General features: G+C 40.1%; 1 protein-coding gene across 1 annotated transcript in view; it reads left to right on the plus strand.

The window, feature by feature from the left end:
* The first annotated feature begins 3,259 nt into the window (after positions 1–3,259).
* LOC126199476 (uncharacterized) overlaps positions 3,260–20,873 on the plus strand; it is a 129,496-nt gene continuing 111,882 nt past the window's right edge. The window contains exon 1 of the mRNA XM_049936398.1: positions 3,260–3,405. Within this exon, the coding sequence (XP_049792355.1) occupies positions 3,260–3,405 (146 nt within the window). The remainder of the gene's footprint in view (positions 3,406–20,873) is intronic.

Genomic DNA, 20,873 nt, shown 5'->3' on the forward strand with positions numbered 1-20,873 from the left:
AAAGTGATATTTAAATGAGAATCTTAAGTGTGCAGAAAAGTAATAACACCTCTGTCCCACAACCAGGAAACGTAATCCTGAAGTTTTAGTAATACGGTAATGTGAATTCAGAAATAAATGCAAGTAAATATTCTATGTGGGAGTATTTATGTCTGATAGTGGTGTAAATGATGTGTCGGCAGCTGGGCCAACACCTTGTAGATCGAAGTGGCTGAAAGTGCACGCTAAACTAACGCAGACGGGCTTGAAGTACTGGAACAGGAGACTTATTAATGAATAAGAAGAAAAGTACGTGGGTGCTTGTTACTTAACTTTAATGAATCCTTGGAATACATCTCTCTTGAATATTCGTTAGCTATAAGCACTGATACAAATGGCGCCTTGCTAGGTAGTAGCTATGGACTAAGCTGAAGGCTATTCAATCTGTCTCTAGGCAAATGAGAGGAAGGCTTCGTACGTCTGGTCGCAAGCTATGTCGTCCGTACAACTGGGGCGAGGTCTAGTCCGTGTCTTGTGACCTGCCATGTGGTGGCGCTAGGTTTGCGATCACACAGTGGCGACACGCGGGTCCGACATGTACTAAGGACCGCGGCCGATTTAAGTTACCACCTAGCAAGTGTGGTGTCTAGCGGTGACACCACAGTAAATGCTCTCAGTTAGCTGAGTTCTTTTGTTTTTTGTGTCCGATCCACTCTTTGTGTTATCCCTTGCGACATAGATTCATGGAATCATCGTTAAATATAATAACCAACTGAACAGTCTGGGAGACGCCTTTAATGATTATATTTATTATGAAGGAATTCGTCGTATCAGTATCAATCCAAGCTTAAATCACCAGAATCAGCCAACAACCCTGTGATAGATTCCAGAGAGAGCAAAATGTAGTCACTCATATTTTCCAGAAGTAAGACATATACGCAGGAACAATGATGATGTAGTGTCATGGCAACTGCTGTTAAGATTCAATCTAGACTACTCGGATCCTGTGACAAAGCAGACAGAGATATATAAATGTATTAATTACTCTTCAGGATTCATTTATCTATGTTATGTTCATGATTAACGGCATTGCACTTTGGTTTTTCTCAGTGTTGTAACTGTCAGGTTTTGGGCAACGTTTCATTGTTTATTAGGGTGACTATTACAGTGGTATTTGTGGGAAACTTGTTTCAGCGCTTTTCCGTGTGAATATTTTAAGGATAGCAAGTCAGGATATTTTTTGCGTATCAAACAGAATTGTATTTTAGCCAGTCGTGTTGGGTATGAACATTGAAACGAGGTCAAGTGCAACAAGTTTGGCTAACTTGTATTGCGAGGCAGCAGTAGAGACAAGTGGAGCGAGAGAATTAACAGAAGAGGTGGTTGATGTGTGCGGCCATGGAGGGACAGATGCAGACAGCTCCGAGAGGAGAGAAATAAAGTATTAGCGAAGCAGAAAGAGACAATGCGACCTCGCCAACTTGACTCTGCTTACCGTTAAGTGGGTAGCTTTGTGCAGGCGGCAAGTCTTGCTCAGCACGTGGCGCATCGCCTACAAGCGTTGAGACGGAAATAAATAGCAATGTCCGAAAGCTTACGCAAAATGATGCACTCCCGGAATTTTTGCAGAATGTGGGACGATCAGTTATTAAACAATTCGATGAGAGTGAGCAAGAATTTTAGCAAACGATTCGATGAGGGGTAGCTGGAATTTAATCAAGACTCGAGGAGAATAAACAGGAACTTAAGGAGATTAATAAATATTTGGATGAACAGGAGAGGTTGTTGAACAAAAAATTACAAGTTCAAGAGAAGGTAGTTAACAAACGATTGGATGAACAAAATCAAAGATTAGGTGGATACAGTAACAGACAAAAGTCTAGTGACGACAGAAGCGGTACAGAATGACGTAAAGGAAGGTAGAAAAAATGCAAATGAGATGAGCGAGCACATTGATAACCCATTTTCGGCTAAGGAAAATGATTCTCCGCTACCTTAGGGTGTATTAACAGATAAAAGTTCTCTTAAGGATGGGTAAGCCGGCCACTGTGGCTGAGCGATTCTAGGCGCTTCAGTCCGCAACCGCGTTGCTTCTACACTAACAGGTTCGAATCCTGCCTCGGGCAAGGATGTGTGTGATGTCCTTAGATTGGTTAGGTTTAAGTAGTTCTAAGTCTAGGGGAATGATGACCTCAGATGTTAAGTCCCACAGTGCTTAGAGCCAAAGGATGGGTGAAAGTTCAGTTTAAGAAGTCGTAATACAGCTCTGTTAGGAACATCATGTAATACGAGACCGACTTTATCAACAAATCACGCAACAAGCGGTTGCACTACAAATACAATCCAGTCAGGGTGGCAAAGTTTTAAGCAAATTCGACCAATTTACCATGCCGCTCAAAAGATTATATTACGTTCCGAGTCTGAGCCTGATAGAACTCAGCCAGTAGCAGTGAGTGACACAGTCTTTCATACGATCTATGGGGCACAGATCGTAACACGCAGACTCAAATGATATTGACGATATTTTTAATGCGAATAAAATGTGGCAAACAGAGTCTGAAGAAATCAGAAACCTCGAAGAAATTTCCCGTAGAGGGAGCTCCAGCAAAACGAATCAGGCTCACAGATGTAGATGAGGAAGAGTGATGGAACCATTTAGTATCAGTACTCGCAATGTCGAGACCCTAACAACCAGCATCAGCTCCACGTACGTCTGTCGTAATATACAAACACATTTCCCTCAACCTGAAGTTGTGTAATGAGAATGAGGTTAACGTGTAGTCATTTATGCGAAGAAGTGGGAGCTAGGGTGCAAATTTCGACAAGCGACTGCGTCACACTGATGATTATTATGGGTCATTATTGCGCGAATTATGGTCGAAAGGTATTCTGGACTGAATAAAACTTAATATCTTTACGTAGGAAATTCCAGTGATGGTAGAGAACGGAATCCATTGAAGTTCTTTTTGGAAATAGTAAAGGAAAATCAACATTTAGAAGCAGCTTACAATGTCACAGAGTTAATAATAATTCGCTTTTCTTCGAAGTGATCAACGAAATTACAGAGAGAGATGTTTATTACGGGACGAAACATGCATGACGTTGTGTTGTTCCAAAAGTTATTGCAGGAATTGAGCAATGGTGCTGATGTGGTTGATAGAAACAGTAAATGAAGAGAGAGCAATATGCGGCGGCACAGTGATAAAACAAAATCGAAGAGACAATAGAACGATGCTTGTACCCTATTGCCATTTTATTCAGTGGGGTGGCAATAGAAGCCATGGAACGTGGAGGCGGCGTCCACACATCAGTGATAGACATAGGTGTTATTGAAACGGCCAGCAGCCTGACAATCATCCACCACCAAGCAGAGTCGAAATACGCTCAGCTGGCGCAAGATGACCAAGGTGACTGCCGAGTTTCAGGGTACTGTAAATACTGGAGAAGTATACACATTATCGGGAGACGGTAGAAGTGTTACTTGAAGAGAATGAAGAGGTGGATTGCTACAAGTTTCTTATAGTTAGCGTATTCATGAATAATGTAACTGTTCCTAGTTGTTTCGATTCAGAAAGTAATGTCTCGGTTCTATGTGAAGATGTTATCAGTTGTTCTGTTGGAGAAAAGAAGTGGACAACATTGTTGTTACAAAGGAGTCGTTACAGACAGCCTGTAAAAGGGAAAAGTATTGCTGTAAAGGAGAAAACAATGATACAGCTTCTATCTCAAGAACATTTTCTTTGACAGTATTTTTTATCGTGTCTCATCTGACAGTAGAAGCAATAATAGGATTTGATTACCTATGGAAATATCAGGGCCGGCCGGGGTGGGCAAGCGGTTCTAGGCGCTACAATCTGGAACCGCGTGACTGCTACGGTCGCAGGTTCGAATCCTGCCTCGTGATGTCCTTAGGTTAGTTAGGGGACTGATGACCTCAGAAGTTAAGTCCCATAGTGCTCAGAGCAATTTTGTAAATATCAGGCAAATCTCACTTTGAGAACGTGAACAGCCACAGTAATTGTCGATGAGTAAGTGGTCACCCTGGAATTTGATGGATCTGTGAATGGAATACGTCATATGGTAGAATCATTTAGGGTGTGGGTGCATTCTGGCGTGAGTAAGATATTTAACTATCGGGTACATATTGTCTCGCAGCATGAAGCTGACGGGGTAGAAAACAAAATGTGTGGGAACCATTCATCAGATATCACGCATGCGGAAAAGCAGACGTTTGAAAAGAATAATAGAGAATGTTGCAGAAAAATAAGCGTGTGTTTTCCGCTTGCAAATGCGCGATATGCAATTCCACATGTAAATTTCAGGTAAAACCACACAGACCGTTATTTATGCTACCTAGGGTCATACCTTTAGCAGAGAGAGAGAGAGAGAGAGAGAGCGACCAGAGAAAAAAAAAAGGTCCATGTCAGATGAAGGCATTATCGAACAAGCAGTGCGCTGTTACAACAGTCGCATAATACAGTGACAAAGAGGGAAGGATCCGTGTGGCTGCATGCTACTGCAGCTGCATAAACATAGAGCAAGTGGAGCAATGCATCAATGCCTGTATTCCTCTACTACCGAAATGAGTAGGTGGTGAGCTTGTATTATAAAATCAGTGGAGGTTGAATTTACTAAAGGAATGCCCGTTTATGTATTTGTACCAACGGGCCCATATATATATATATATATATATATATATATATATATATATATATATATATATATACGCTACTATAACTTTAATGGGTAAAGGATCAAATTATAATAACAAGGATAAAGGAAAATAAATCAAGCTATATTATCAGTAACAACGTACTTATAAAGAAAGAGACTGCAAAACTGCAAAATGATGTTATATGCACAACAGCAACTGATCAGCTGTACAGTATTTACAAAACCATGCTCGTACTATACAAGAAGAGCAGAAAGACATAATACCAAGAGAAGTGGAGAATGATTTCTATTTACGATATATACAGTGTGTAGGAACTGCCCGCAGCGAGTGAAGAACCACACACACATACATACATATAAGCACACAGAGTGTACAAAGGAAAAATTTTGGATGTGGTACCCACAGAAGTTTATTTAGGAAGCACACACACATACCCATCCACTCACACATACATACACACACACACACACACACACACACACACAGAATGGGAGGGTCCTGGGCCCATATACACAGAGGAACGATTTGTTCCCATGGTATGACACACATTCAGTTGAGTTGGAGTATGCACCTCATACCTCCGTGACCAAAAGATTACTTACTGCACCGTGTAAGTAGATCCATCATCACCTAGCAGACACTCCGTACAGTCTTACATTGTGAGAGTATGTGAGGTCACATAATACACACTCTTAGCCTGTCTTGAGCGGCATTAGCATCCAACTGGTATGTGTGCATCTTCGATCTCAGCCCCACAAAATACGCAATGTATGAACCATTCACCTTGCCTTTCATCACCGCAATAACGTTTTTATTCTGAGGTGCTATGATGTAAGGATTATGAAAGCATGTCAAATTCCTTGGGTTTGCACTTAATTACTTCCAATGGTTCAGAGCCTTTCACTCAGTAGATGACAGCGTCTCAATCCATATAACGAAATTGGAGATCAGCTAAATTTGGACTTTGCAAACGTATAGTGAAATCGGTACACGTGCCATTTGGAGTGGTCCACAAAACCCATATCGATGTAGACATTATTTGTAGATTCCACCTGTACCCTAGCCATTTCCATAGTGAACAGTCCTTCATTGAAGATTATCAGCTGGTTAAAATTTGACCTGGCAACACAATATCTTGCGCAAGAGACGCATCCTAATGCTAAAGTAGATAAATATCGCGATATTTTGTAACATTCTCCATGGTTTTGCCGGAAAATGAATAATTCATTGATGTATAAAAGTCGTTTTCAAAATAACATGTCGTGAGAGCCTGCTGTTTGGTATTAACATCAGTCTTCCCCTTCCAACAGGGACACTAGTCGTAGGACATTCACCAGTATGATTTCAAGAAATCAAATGTCCAACCTGAGACACCACTGGATGTGTCTGCATTGTAGAATATGTACCTGTTTATTCTCTGGTAATAACTTGAGGACACATCCATTTCGCGTGGCTGGTGCTCCAGACACAAAGTCTGTGCTCATCATGCAATCCATATTCACAAGAATTCTGATTGGAAAAAGAATGATACAAAGGAAAAATGAAACGAATGAATAAAAGCTCGTACAGTGATTAAAATCATGCGATAAAAGAGTGAAAATAAAAATTTACCTCTAAACCAATTAAGTGATAATAATAATGATGATGACAGTCATTTCGATAAAAATTTAAAATTAAAAAAATCTAGCATATTTCACTAGATTCGATCCCAAAACTTCTTGGATGTGAACCTATTTTCCTACCAATTACATCACGCAACGAAACTTTTAAATTTAACTTTTTATAACGTTATTGATCATCACGCTAAAATCAAAAATTTTTTCATCAATTAATAGTAAACGAGGGCACACCAGCGTGAATGAGTGCAGTGCGTGTGTTACCTGGTATCTTAACCGGCATCACCGTAAATTTGGTTTCAAAAAGTCGTTCCTACCACTGGGGTCCTCTCCTTGTTAGGAAGGAGCCACAACTTACCTGGGTGAGGTGATGTAGTTATCAATGTCCACGTCAATGACAGTTGTGGTCGTGATGTTGCTGCTCATGCTGCAGTAAGCTCACATCCATAAGGCATAAAGACTCCTAGAAACAAAAGATGTATTGCGCCCGACACACACACACAGACACACACACACACAGAGAGAGAGAGAGAGAGAGAGAGAGAGAGAGAAAGATAGAAAGAAAGAGGGAGAAAGAAGAGAGCGACAGAGAAAATAGAGATATACATTTGTCATTAATAGTTGTTTCTTATACTTAGTCAGTCACATACATCTTCCCATAAATCAGCTGAGGGAAGCCATGATCTGATCATTGACGAGCAGCAAATTTATGTTCAGAATCAAGTTGTCAAAGTATGACAAATGAGCGAACTCAAAAAAAAAAAAAAAAAAAAAAAAAAAAAAAAAAAAAAAAACAGTTGGCATCACCACCAGCTTCTGCTGATTGTTTCATGAATGAAGCTGACCAAAAATGAGTAGGAGCTGCTCAGTACTCTATATAAGCGCAACTGGTTGTGGACCGTGACGTTTATAGCTGTACAGGACTGCATATTCACACAGTTACCATGAAGAGAACGTTAATGGCTGCTGGACTCCTGAATTCAGTATGTACATATAAAAATTTCAGATTCTCTTTGTATGATAGAGATAACAGTGGCAGTTTCCTCAGAACTTTATCCAGCATACTTTAAGCTCTTCTTCCCCATCTCCTAGAATGTATGAAATGTATGAATTATTATCAATAGCACATCGAACAACCAGTCTCTTTTGGCATTCATAACAACCTGATTATCGCACACAAAGAAGCCCATTGAAATTTTGGTCGTAATGCACACACTACTGGAGTTCTCTTCAAATCCATCTGTGCACGATCTAGCTTAATGTAGTGCATTCAGTGCGGTGCTCATGCAGAGACTTATGTCTTGAAAGTCAATATGAGTCCAACATTTCTGCTGTGTTGGATTTCAACACCACTAAGTTCGTATTTTGCTTCTTGAAACAGAGAGGCGAATGCATTGCATTTTAAGTCCAATAACATAGCTAATGATGTGTCCTTAGGTGTAAATACCCCATCCATATACAGGAAGGTCTCGTTCATAATTGTCAAACAATCTTGATGTAGTATAATAATTCGTATCTCATCATTATTATTAAACATTTCTGAGGCAAATAGTTTGCGAGAAATATTTTTTCTGACCGATGAGACACTCGTCGTATTGGGCTGGAGCTCTTATATTGAGCTACATCATTTGAAGTTTCACCCCTATGGATATAACAAATTATTAGCCCTTGCGGATTGTCGCGTTCTACGTCTGCTGCAAAGTGGTATAATGATGCTTGAGCATTTGCATTTATACTTTATACCCATAACGCTGCTTCAGATAAGGACATTCTATTATTTCATCATCGCGAAAATCGACTAGATTCGCGTTCAGATGTATGATATTCAGCTCGATACCCTCTAATGTCTGAACAGTAACTGGGAGGTCCACTGGATTGCTGGAAACCTCTGAAGTCTTATCAGACAGTAGGAAATGCACATATAGTATGGACTAATCTGTCGTTAAGGCATCAGTTCGTCACTACGTTACACTTAACGCGAATCGTACTGTCAGTATACCCACTTGCTGATTCGACTTGTAAATATTATCAGTGCTCCTGACTCCTACTAATCTGGTCATTCCTTGTATATATGGGTACCAGATTAGTGCAGGTTCTGGATTATTGACTGTGTCTTACCTTTAGTGTAAATACATAGGGCCATATTTGATAAAACCCAAAGAAACGTTCAGTTTCATAAAAAAAGCTTAGTCCTTGAGTGTATACGTATACAGTAGTATCACTCATTGTGAAACACGTTCCAAATTTTTAGTTGTCACAATAATGGCACGCAACGGCATTATGCTTTATCTAACAATGCCTTTACATGCGTTACTTGGCACAGCATATTTAAGATTAATACAGAATGTACTAAAAGAATACGTCAGAAGTTTCAGCACAAGTAGTGCGAGAAATCTTCGTCTTCTCTCCTCCTATGTCGTATCCTTCGTCATTTTAATTGTAATTTTCCTGCACGCTTTTGCATATCTGTTTGTGAGTTAAAGTTTGTCTTAAGTAGTTGCTCTTCGAGCACTGTACTCAGCAACAATGGATTTCTGTGGGAAACCTTAATTCAACTTCTCTCTAATTTAGAGTTACCGCTTGGGATCTGGCATAACGTGTTTCCCTCTAGAAACTATGATACTCAGCAGTAAAGAAAGACACAATTTTACACATGTATGGCACTGTTTTACGTCGTAATTCAGTAATAACGTTGTCGCACACGGTAAGTCTCTATTGTACCTGTCACTTCTGCGTGGGAGACTAGAGGCTGGATGTTGGACGGATTACTGAGAATCCGGACTACTGAGGAGCGGATTAGCTAGAGTTTAGTGTACTATGCCCAAGTAGTGGACTCTAAGAAACTAAGTAGCGATTCTATTGAATCTCCGTGACTGAAGTACACTAAACCTTCTGTTCCTTTTATTTCTATTTTCAACGCATTAACGTTTCCATGTAACTCAAATCATTATACAAATCGTTTGATATACGCATTTAAGTATCAGTGTCATAGGAGCTTTCTAGATGCTGCTTATCGTTTGTCTCGATGACATTAACTACACTACTGTATTTTCCAGACCGATCACTGCTACACTACACTTCCCGTTGCTACATGTATTGCGGGTAAGTAGTTCGCTTATTATGCAGACGAAGTTCTCTTACAGTTAAAGTGTACGATGTCGCATCTAGACCTCCACTAATGCTATGGAATGCCCACGGCTTATTTTTAAACTGTCTTGAGGAGAAACCTCAGACTTTAAGGGGATACGGAATCACCTATCCCCGCAATGTTAATATATGCCTACTATAGGGAACATTTTCTCACAAACTACTGGAGACAGAGAGGTAAAAATTTTACTGTATGTGCATTCATATGTTACAACAATACTGAAACAACAGTTTATTGTCAAAGTATTTTCTTACAGAGATATTGTACATTTATTTTTAAGTAAATTTTTTCCATCGCTTTTTACTAGACTATCACCCCTAAGTCTTTTGTAAATCAAGTAATTAAAAAATCGTTGTTTCAGTATGTAATAGGGACCTATGTCACTACGTCATAAAAATTTCAGACTTCTAGGTTGACCAGTACCTGAGATAATGTTCCTAGATGAAGTAAAAAGTAAACTTACGGGAAACGGAGAAAGAAGATTAAAACATTCCTGATCCGTAGCTAATACCCCCTTCACAGTCTTCATAATCATCTTCAAGTCTTCTTTTGGCACCCCTCTGCACCTGTCTTGCTTTTTTCACTAATGTCTTGATTATATTATCAGCATGCCTTAGTCTGTGCTGATCTAAAAAGAGCATAGCACGTACCGTACGGGAACCAACACACATACCCAACTTTTGAAGGACCTGGCATTTAGTTATATTTCCAAGATTGAAGGTTGCCACAGCATCATACACACCAAAATGTAGTGTATTAATTCCGACAAACACTGTTTTTGGGAGACGATGCCATATCACACTATTCAAGCACTCGTTGGGGTTCTGCGTTTTTCCGTGAAGACATTTCATCAGAAGACTTCTGTCAGCCAGATCTCTGAAAATGGGCTTTATTTCTGCCATGATGGCTGATGGTAGACTGTGGTGGTGAATGTATTTCTCTCCTGTTGTTAGTCCCCTATTGTATTTACACCAGCTGTTTTCACCTTTGGGGCACAAACCATGTTGTGGATGCTCATCCGTGGATGCGGTGTGGAAATATAAAGCCCATATAGCTCTCCTCATTTCTTCAAGATTGCCTGTATTTTGCCTGATTGCAAGGCCATAGCAGTTCTGAATGTGGTCTATTATGGAATCAGTCAATCTTCCTCTGCCATCCAAGGTTTTCCCATCATCTAGTTTTTTCCCTTTCATAACTGATTTTAACCTTCTCAGCCTGGCACCCATTCTCTTCTGCACATGTCCTATACATTCAAGTTTGCTTATATTTACACTGTTCCCATATGGTTTGCTTTCCAAAACTTCTTTGAATGCTTTAGAGTCACCATCTCCCAGATATTTGACATAGCGAACATTATACCACTGTGAAGAGCGATGAAAAATTTTCTTCACCCCAGCAACCTCCATGCCACCACTACTACCATAATAATTAGCAATACAGTCATCACTGTGTTCATTTTTCAGCCTGCCTGTGCACCTACAGTATTTAGACATTATTGCAACATCAATAACCTTGCCAGTATCAACACTAGTTGCTGTTACAACACCATTGTTGGAGGTGTGGCCCCTTTTCTGCCACGTGCCATCAAACGCCACTGTGAGGTCACGACTGCCGTCATTTTCTTCCACTGCTTCTTCCACAGCAACCTGCATTGACTTCTGTGCTACATCTTCAACTGCAGATCCTAGTACATAATTGTAAGCTTCAAACTTTGAAGGTGCACTTGGAAGATTTAGAACACCACATAGCATATCACCAGCTGCTTTGCCCTTACCAATTGCTCGCAATCCATAAACTAACCTAATATTTACACTATAAAGTTCAGTTTTCTTGTATCCATTATTTACAGTTACTGAAACCGAACTTGGAAACTTACAGCTGTATTTACAAACACTGCGTATTAAATTAAACTGGGCAGCCAGGCCAACATGGGATTCTACTTTCAGAGAAACGTTTCCATGACATTTTTTGCAGCACAAACTGTTTTCAAGAGCTTCACACAATATATTCGTATCAATGAGTTCAAAAACTTCATTCCCTCTATCAAGTAAATTATATTTCTCTTCCAAATCTCTTAGTTTTTTATGAGAAGCACTGTTTTCATTTGGTGTAAGTTCGTTCGGCAAATCAGTAATAAGTGGATTCACATTTTCCAACAGTGATGATGATGAACTGCTTTGCTTTGCTAATGAATCATTATTTCTTTTCTTTTGCCAGTTCACACGCTTTTTAAATACTTTCGCTTTAGCTCTAGGCATTTTCACTGCGAAAAATGAAGCACTAAATACGAAATAACTCAACAACAACTACTTTCTTATATCACACTGTTTACAAAACAGTCCCGCCACAAAGTCAAAGAGTAACTTGAGGAAACCAGAGAGAAACATTTTCGGGCAACTAGTGTATAAATAGTCGCTGGAAACCGGGATATTTGAATTCATGTCACTTTAAAGGTACTGCCAAAAAGTTCATGGTCAGCCACGAGAGACGTGTATAACTAAAGCGCAATACCCGATCTCACAAATATATAAAAATAAAATAGTTATAATTGTAGTAGAGCTATGTATGATACGTCATTTTAAAGAGGAAACATGGCAGAATATAATACGCCAATTAAAAAAAATTCGATTTTTTAACCCAAAATCCGATTCCGTATCCCCTTAAGCACCGCAGGGATATAAACTGAAGTCTTATTATCGCCGAAAGTTGCAGAACTACTGGTTCTTGTCGATGAAGTAGCGACTTAGCTGCGCAGGTGGTCTCAAAACTATAAAAAGTTTTATTAACATCCGTGACCTAGTGAGTTTGATATCATCCGACAACATCTAAACGCTCAGTCCCGCATACTTTGGACCAGAGCATTGTCTTTGGCAATAAATCTTGCATAATCACCGTGAAACCTTGAAATTTTGCGTTTTATGACGACTTTGACTATATCTATGTTAGTCAGCTGTCTTATCAGTGGTAGTGCTACGAACCTTTTTTTTGTGAATACCTCAAGCCCTTTCCTCCATGATTTAAGAATAGTCCTTCACTGATACTAATGATTTCAGTTGTCGAATTATGTCTTTTAGCTTCTGGTAGTCACTTCTCTGCATTTAGTGCACTCTTTACTGCTTGAGTTAGTTCCTCCTGCTAAAGAACTCATGGTTGACAGCATGGAAAATGCAGGGATTAGAAATAGCACTATTCCAGCAGTCTCAGATGATGGTAGAACTATTTGCGTTTTAAAAGGCCTGTTTCTTGATCGTATCTCCCTCAATGCATTTTTTGCCACTGCCACTGTTAATTGGATGCTATGTTTTAAACATACTATGTACTTATCAAATTTTTTAGCGTGCATCGAACTGCATTCATGATTTGTTTGAAAGTTATTCCAGCACCAAATTTAGGATTGGTATGCTTTAACTTATAGACGACGAATGCTGAAATATGTCCTTCCGTAGCAATGTTCTGTTTTCGACGTATCTGTGTAGCTTTATCATCTAATTTTCTGTCCACAATAAGATGATTTTTATTCGTAGCATAAACATATTACATCATTACTTTCAAGAGCTAGGTGTTTTTTCAACTTCGTTCCAGGTGAACAGAAATTTTGACCAGGGATATGATGTTCGGCTGGTAGGTTCTTCAAAATGCCACACACATCCCGTATGAGTTATCTAGCACTCATTTCACAATGCTGGGTGATTTGCGCTTTGCTTGTCCTGTTATATAGCAAATTGCGAGCATTCACCCAACTGAGGTCGAGCTACTTCACATACGCCCTGCTTCCTGGGCGACTTATGACCCACTCTACAAGGAAGATGTCTGCTCCTCAGTGTAAAAGCTCCATGTTATACCTTCTCCTTCACTGTTCTTTAAGATGCAAGATTTTGGGTGGGTCTGCTGCACTTTGGAAGTTATTACATATACTTTGGAAACTGTATACGTTTATGTTCACCACATTGGTGGGTACGACTTCTCAAAACAGTGTTGTACTTCGACAGACGACCCAAATCAGCTACACTGAACGTCTGATTCCGTGGATCCACCATGATAATACGATTTTAGATTTTATTTAGAAGACCATTATCACAAGCATCAAATGTTGCTTCTTAGTTGTATTAAAGGTTGTGCAGTTTACTAGTTAGTGATATGAGGCTGAATGATTTCCTGGTTTCCCATCTGTACGATCCTCAGTGATTAACTTGCTTTGACATCTAGGTTTGATGGACCAATTGAAACGTTGAACAATAGTAGCTTTTAACTGGGATAATGTCAAGCACTGGATTATCCTATATCGCTCCGTACTGCTTTCAAATACCGTTTGTGAAGTTCGCCCCATGGTCGGTTTCAAGGCTGTCAGAACATCAATTCGTACCAGTCTGCAGGAATTGTTGTAAAACCTCCATCCCATCTTTGCTCCGAGGGTAGAGCTCAAGCGAATACGGAATGTGCATCTACGACCATTAGAACAAAATTATAACCTTAGTTGATCGTGAGTAATCTCGCGTATCTACGAGATGAGCCAGTCATAATTCACCCATTTACCACATTATCACATGTCTGCGCAGGAATATTTTGCGTCTTAGCCTGTGGAACTAATGAACAACCATCTCTGCGATTACCCAACGACGTGCCATTTTGAAAATTCTGATATGATTGATAAAATTTCGCTCGTGTGAACCGTGTTCCCTTTGGCAGATGGTGCTTTATGTAGTCATAATTGGTCTAAGATTTATGTGGGTCGTCGTCTGATACAAGGCAGATACGCTGTTTAGTGTTTTATGCAGAACTTCAACCCTTTTCCTGTGCTTTGAGCAGCTGATAAGGGTGACTTAATTATATTCATGTATCTGTCTTCGAGGCTTTCATTCGTCCTTCTGAGGGGTTGCCCTCCCTATCTGAGTTAGTTATGTGTAATATTACACCATACGATTTTATTACTTTTCGGGTACACTTTTTGACATTAGAAGTTTTACGAATATTAGGACAACCTTTCAAATTCTTTATCCCAACTCTAACTTCATGCTCAGTTAAATGTATTGAGTTATTACCTAAAACACAGGGTTTTGTGCAGCTGACGCCATATGTTCTGTCTAACACAGCGTTGCCGAAAAGTGTAATGAAGTCGTTAATAGAACATACTCTCTTTACTTCTCCTTCTTCTTCTTTTCTGCCTCCATCCACTCGGTAAGACTGTCAGTTACTGCATTAAACATTTCAGAGAGAGACTGATCTTGTTGCAACTGATCTGCATTTAACAGTCGAAATTTCCATAGCCTAGCCTTCTGTGCTCTATATCTTTACACTTCGTCCAAGACATGGTTGTGTATCGTAAGCCGTTTTAGAGATAGCATACAACTTATATGTACTCTGAGACTACTTGGGTTGTTGGGATCAGGTTCCCCAGTAGTCCCCTTTACATATCCATGCACATCTCTTTGTGTTGACCTCTTCAGTTTTCTCATTGACGTATGGCTTGCATTGCTTTGTACTAGTATTCAACATCTCTCCATATCTAGCCTCGGCCTCCATAAGACTTTCTAATTTCTTTATTTTTCCGTTGATTGCCTGAATTTTTCTGTCAATGGATACATGCATGTGCCTTGCACCATCTGAACCAGTGTGCAACATAGTACATTTGTCCACAGTGTAAAGCATGTTTTGATACATTGCTTTTTATCCATAATCTCATCAAAATTTCGTCCATATCGATCCTCATTCAAATCCTAATTTGCTTGGTGAACTTGTTCCAAACTGAGGGTATCCTATTTGAAAGCGACAGTAATGTTTGCATTGTTCCACACTAAAAAGTTTGGAATCGTCGAGTATTTCTAGATCAAATAAAAGATATAGTGACTTGCAGGTGGCGAGCAAAGTTGAAATATCCCCGGATCTCAGCTTAATTTTCCAATACAGTGTTTTGAAATATGAACACGCTGTTAGGTTTTACGTTTTCTGGCTGAATAATATCGTCGCTTTCGTTGAACGTCTGGTATGCCACTCCCTCAATATCGTGCAAAATGCGCTGCAATAGCTGATATTTTGGCTGAATCTGGGCTTTTCACAAAAAAAATGTATATGCATGCTGGAAACAGACTCCCTCAAGACGTGTTAACAGAGTTGGAACAAGAATAGGCATATCACAATCTGAAGGTCAGATAGCGAAAGGGAGTAACCATGCATTCTTGTTCTTGTTCTTTTTCTTCTTCTTCTTTCCAGCATCATTATTGCAGGACCAATCGCTTACTACAAGACACTTATTATGAAGCTGCTTCATCCACTCAGTCATGGTGGTAACTGTTTCTTTACACTAGAATGTCAGGGATTTTCCAGGGAAACCAATAACACATGTATGGATTTTAAACTTGTATGAACTCTTTCCCCATTTCCCATGAACTCTTTCCCCATTTCCTTTCCCTATTGATCACCTTCGGCATTGTTACTAACACTACTTTGCAGCAGGTAATTCTGATATATGTCTGGACATCCTTACCCCTATAAATATTCTCTAATGGGAGGGTGGAATGTATATCGACTCCTATAAATATATATGTACTATTCACAACCTCTAGTTTGAATGTGCCCATATCTAGTAAATTCCTGTCATACAACTCCATCTCCATCGATGGACAGGAGGCGTTGAGTTGAACTATGGTTTCTTCCGATTGGTGGAGGCTTTGGCAAGCTGATTCCTGCAGATTACTCCAAAACGTCTCATAGAATCACTGTGTGTTTGAGTGACACCTTAGATGACACTCTGGCTCATATCATATTACATAATTTACATACATTGAACTCTTAAGGGTCTGCTCCTGTAGATGAACACTCTCTGTGTTCCAGGCAAATCCCATACAGAGATTTTATGACAATTCATTCATTGACAGAGAACGAATGTTTCGTAGAACATGGCTGAAATCTGCACTGACACATCGCATTGTCAACAGCATTCATCCATGGATAATATTACTCTGATATCAGTGTACTGAGGATCTGCAAATACTACCATTGGGTAAATCTCTGTCTTCAGTATCACAGTTATTTCCACTTCAGGTTGCTGTTGGTGGAATGACTTCACCGCACCTCCACAGAAGAGTAGTTATTAGTTATGAATATTTGTTTTCCTTTCACCATTGATCACCTTTGACATTATTACTAACACTGCCTGGCAGCAGGTAATTTTGATATATGTCTGGAAATCCTTACCCTATGAATTTTTTCTAATGGGAGGGTGGAATGCATATCGACTCCTATAAATATATATGTACTATTCATAACCTCTACTGCTGGTTCATCAAGGCTATCGTTACAGTTAGTACTAAATTGTAGTTAGCCATATCTGTGCAGTTACAGTTGAAACATTTAGGAAAGTGTAGTAGGAGGCATACTGCTGTCACAGCTGTATCTGCTACGATGATATACGCTGTATGTTGGATACATTTCAGGCTACCTGACTGATAAGTGACATGTTCACCGCTGGGCATATAATGTTAATGTGGCAAGTGTGTGAGTTGGAAAGAAAACGTTTGTTTAATAGGATACAATTGTTTACAATATACCACCTGCCTGTTGTTGCTACTGTCAGCATCAGTTCTTTCTACCAGGAATAGGAACATATATTGAAGCAATAATTTTTTATTAGGTAACTCCTGAAAATAATTGCACTCCATGACTGCTAGGCGCATTCTCAGCACCCAACACTGAAAGTTAAGAGAGCAAGTATTTGATTGATTATGGGATGCATTTGTTTACAATATGCCTCCTAATAGCTGCTGCTGTTGCTGTGAAAACTTCCAGTAGCGTTGTAATAGCTACAAAGAGCCTAAGTATGATATCATACAAACACAATAGTGGTAATAACAACAACAACAATAATAATAATAAATGCATGAAACCCTACTGCAACTTCTGACATACACAGCGCGTTGGAGGACCCTATCATGTTATGAATCTTCTTGCCATTCTGTACCACTTCTATCATTTCTTGATCAATATTCCACCTGCCTACAGTCATACGCTCCTCTACTATCACACTATTCCATTCTTGGTGCAGAAAATTATGAGTACATTTCTCTGATAGACGTTTACATCAAATAGAATTATAAAATGCTTCTTTACTCAGCTCAAGCTTCTCATCAGTTGAACACATGAGATCTAGTCGTATGTACAGACATCCCTGAAATAAAATCATTATGCATGAGTAATTACGGACGCTGGCATAATGCATGTCTGTGAAATTATCAGATCTTCCGAAAAAAATTAATTTATTGATACATATTAGTTATATCATGCAACAAGTGTCTTGTCAGTGCAGTCAGTCGTCAAATGTGTTCATAAAAAATGAGCACCATGTCACCAAATCGCAGCTTCGCTACTGCATGCAGTTTGCTGCCGAGTAAGGACCCTTGAGGAACGTCGGATTCCAAGTACTCAGCAATTCACGCATGTACGTCGGGTTGCATGTACAAGCGAACTACAGTTGACTCTCGATCCCATAAAAACACAGATGTATTGGAAAATGCCGACGTGTGTGAATACAGTTGGCAATCGCTAACACGAAAAAGCGGCTGCAGCAACTACACTAGCGCTACACTAGGTACACACTAATGTACGCCACTGGCTATGCGTGACAGTGTTGATGGAGGAGAACGTGTGGAGTGTGGCGGCAGCGACTTCGACTGGACGGCATACGACAACACACAGTCGAGTCATTATGCAACAGATGCTTCAATGGTGGGAACTTATCATGCATGCAATTGGCTACCGAGTAGATGGTCACTTGGAGTGTGGGGGGCAAGGGGGGGGGGGGGGGTGGGTGGGTGGGGAGACACTGTTTGGAGTCCTGGTGCTGGATTCCTTGCTAGACGCGGTTGCTACAATGACCTGATGTCAGCGAAACACGACCAGTGAAATAAATTGTGTGAACTGTAAAAACATACTGCATATAAGAGTGGTGTAAAGGGAAGCATATTTAGTAACAAATGTCTACCTTTCTTTTCTGAGAAGTAGTTGTAGATAGCACTAGCGATGCATTGAGAATTGCTTCGTCATTCCATATAAAAATATTTTTATAGATAAGCAGTACCATTTGTCTCTGTGAAGCATCAGTTCATAGTTTAGTATAAACACCCACACAAACGAAAGGTAATTTACCTTTCATCACTTTAAAAATGGAAGTCTCCAAAGAGAAATGTTTTTCGTTCTAAAGTACAATTAGGTGCCATTGTTGACAATGGTGGAGGGAGCGAAGGGGTTGGGGGAGGGGAGTTGATGAGTACCAGCTAACATCTCATTTCACTTGAGGGTAATGATCTCAGAAAGATAGGGAGCCACTGGGCTAATAGTTGTCACCATCTGGCTCAAAGTGAACAGTGCTTCGTACATGGTTCATAGGCTCAGGTCATCTCTGACCCTGAGAGTTTCTCAGCTGAGTTAGCCCATCTTGAAGTCATCTTTCGTCAGAATGGTTATAGCGAAAGATAGATCAGATGTGCATAGCGCTATCGACTAATCGCGCACCGGATCAGCCTTGATAATACCGAAATGACACCAAAGTCTATGATCTTTTTGACTTACGTAGGGAGTAATTCCAACAGAACGGGTCGCATTTTTCTGGAAATCTAATATGAAATGTGTCTTTCGACCCCTTCTAAGATTGGGGCCCTTTTCAGTTCTGTAATGGGTTATTTTGGCTAGCATAAGGCGAGGGTTTATCATTTTGCGTGTTAAGATTATGAGGAATGTGGAGGATTGGTGCACTGAGCAAAAGCATCACACACGCCGACAACAGCCGAGCAAATCTGCAGTTGCAGAACACACCCTCGGCACCCGGCATCTTATGAAATGAAACAACACTGAGTTTCTGGTTAAAAAATGGTTTAAATGGCTCTGAGCACTATGCGACTTAACTTCTGAGGTCATCAGTAGCCAAGAACTTAGAACTAATTAACCCTAACTAACCTAAAGACATCACACACATCCATGCCCGAGGCAGGATTCGAACCTGCGACCGCTGCGGTCGCTCGGCTCCAGACTGTAGCGCCTAGAACCACACGGCCACTCCTGCCGGACTGAGTTTCTGGTTTGCCATTCCAAGTACTGGGATAGCGTTATTGAGGAAGCAGTTTAAATTAATACAGCAAGCAGCCTTATCAGTAGAGATGGAAGTTTTCGCAGAAATCCAAGCACAATTTTCTGCTTGGGTTTCTGCTCTCTCCCATGTTAGTAAACAGAGCGACAGAGTTAATTCTACCTCGGCCACTGATTATTGTTTTTCAGTTCTGATGTCGGCCATCTTTGGTCGTGTGGTAGCGCTAGTGTTCGCACATTGTGTGTGTGTGTGTGTGTGTGTGTGTGTGTGTGTGTGTGTGTGCGAGTGTGTGCGTGTGTGTGTGTGCTTGTGTGTGTTAGCTTTCCAGAATTTCCATGCAAACCGAGGTTTTGTATTTGTAGCGTTTAAGTACTGCAGGTTTGCTTATAAAATGAAAGGTTGTGCACCTGTTGATCATCGGCGATTGTTGAGCACTTCACTCGTCTACCTTGCCGCAAGTTTTTTGAACGATGCATTATTTTACAGTGTCCATAGCTATGACTCGAGAATACATGTCAACATCGGAAAATGAAGACATGTTGCTTTGCTTAAACGCGTGGTTACAATAAAACTGTAGCTACTCACAAGGGTCCAATGTGGACTGTAATTATCGTGTTGCAGGAAGACTTAGTAGATATTGTAATGCGATAATATGGAAATGGTTTGTGCTGGGAAAATTTAGTCCCAATTTTTGCCACCAAGTTCAAATTTGGCTCTGCGAATACAAGAAAGACGTATAACACGTTTCCATAGTAACGGATTACGTACTTAAATGACATGGGCAGTAAATGTTACACAATTGAGAAAGCCATAATGACGTTGTTGTTATTAACAGCCCCTTATGCAGTTTCTTGTATAAGCACCGGAGACGTCGGCGAGATGTATAGCGGCAGATTTGCACCTTTTGTCCTAAACTGCAACTAATTCTGTATCAATCCATTAGAATTCCAGTTTGGCTGCTATACGATAATTATGGCCAGCACTCGAACTATGTATGTACCTGCACTTCAGTTATAGCCACTCGGTACTTATGTGTCATAAACTATCATACCTGCTCCTTATGTATCGCGACGTTCGATGTATGTGCTCAGGCTGATACCAACATGAACGCCAACATGTAGCTACTAAACCAAACGAAGGATAAGTGATTTAATTCCTTACAATGACGACTGCAATAACGTCCTTCAAATGAGGAGGCGAGTTTGTATTCGTTTTTTAGGTTCGCTGTTCCTTTAACGGCTGCAGTCGTGAGATTGCGTTAATGTAAGTCAGCATCACCTGGCATACATTATTCGCTCTCTCTCTCAGGCGTTTGCAGTAAACATAAACCTATCGTATAATAGCAATGTACGTACAGTTGAATGAACAGTCATGAAATTT

This window comes from Schistocerca nitens, chromosome 8, assembly GCF_023898315.1.
Source record: "Schistocerca nitens isolate TAMUIC-IGC-003100 chromosome 8, iqSchNite1.1, whole genome shotgun sequence".
Classification (NCBI taxonomy): domain Eukaryota; kingdom Metazoa; phylum Arthropoda; class Insecta; order Orthoptera; family Acrididae; genus Schistocerca; species Schistocerca nitens.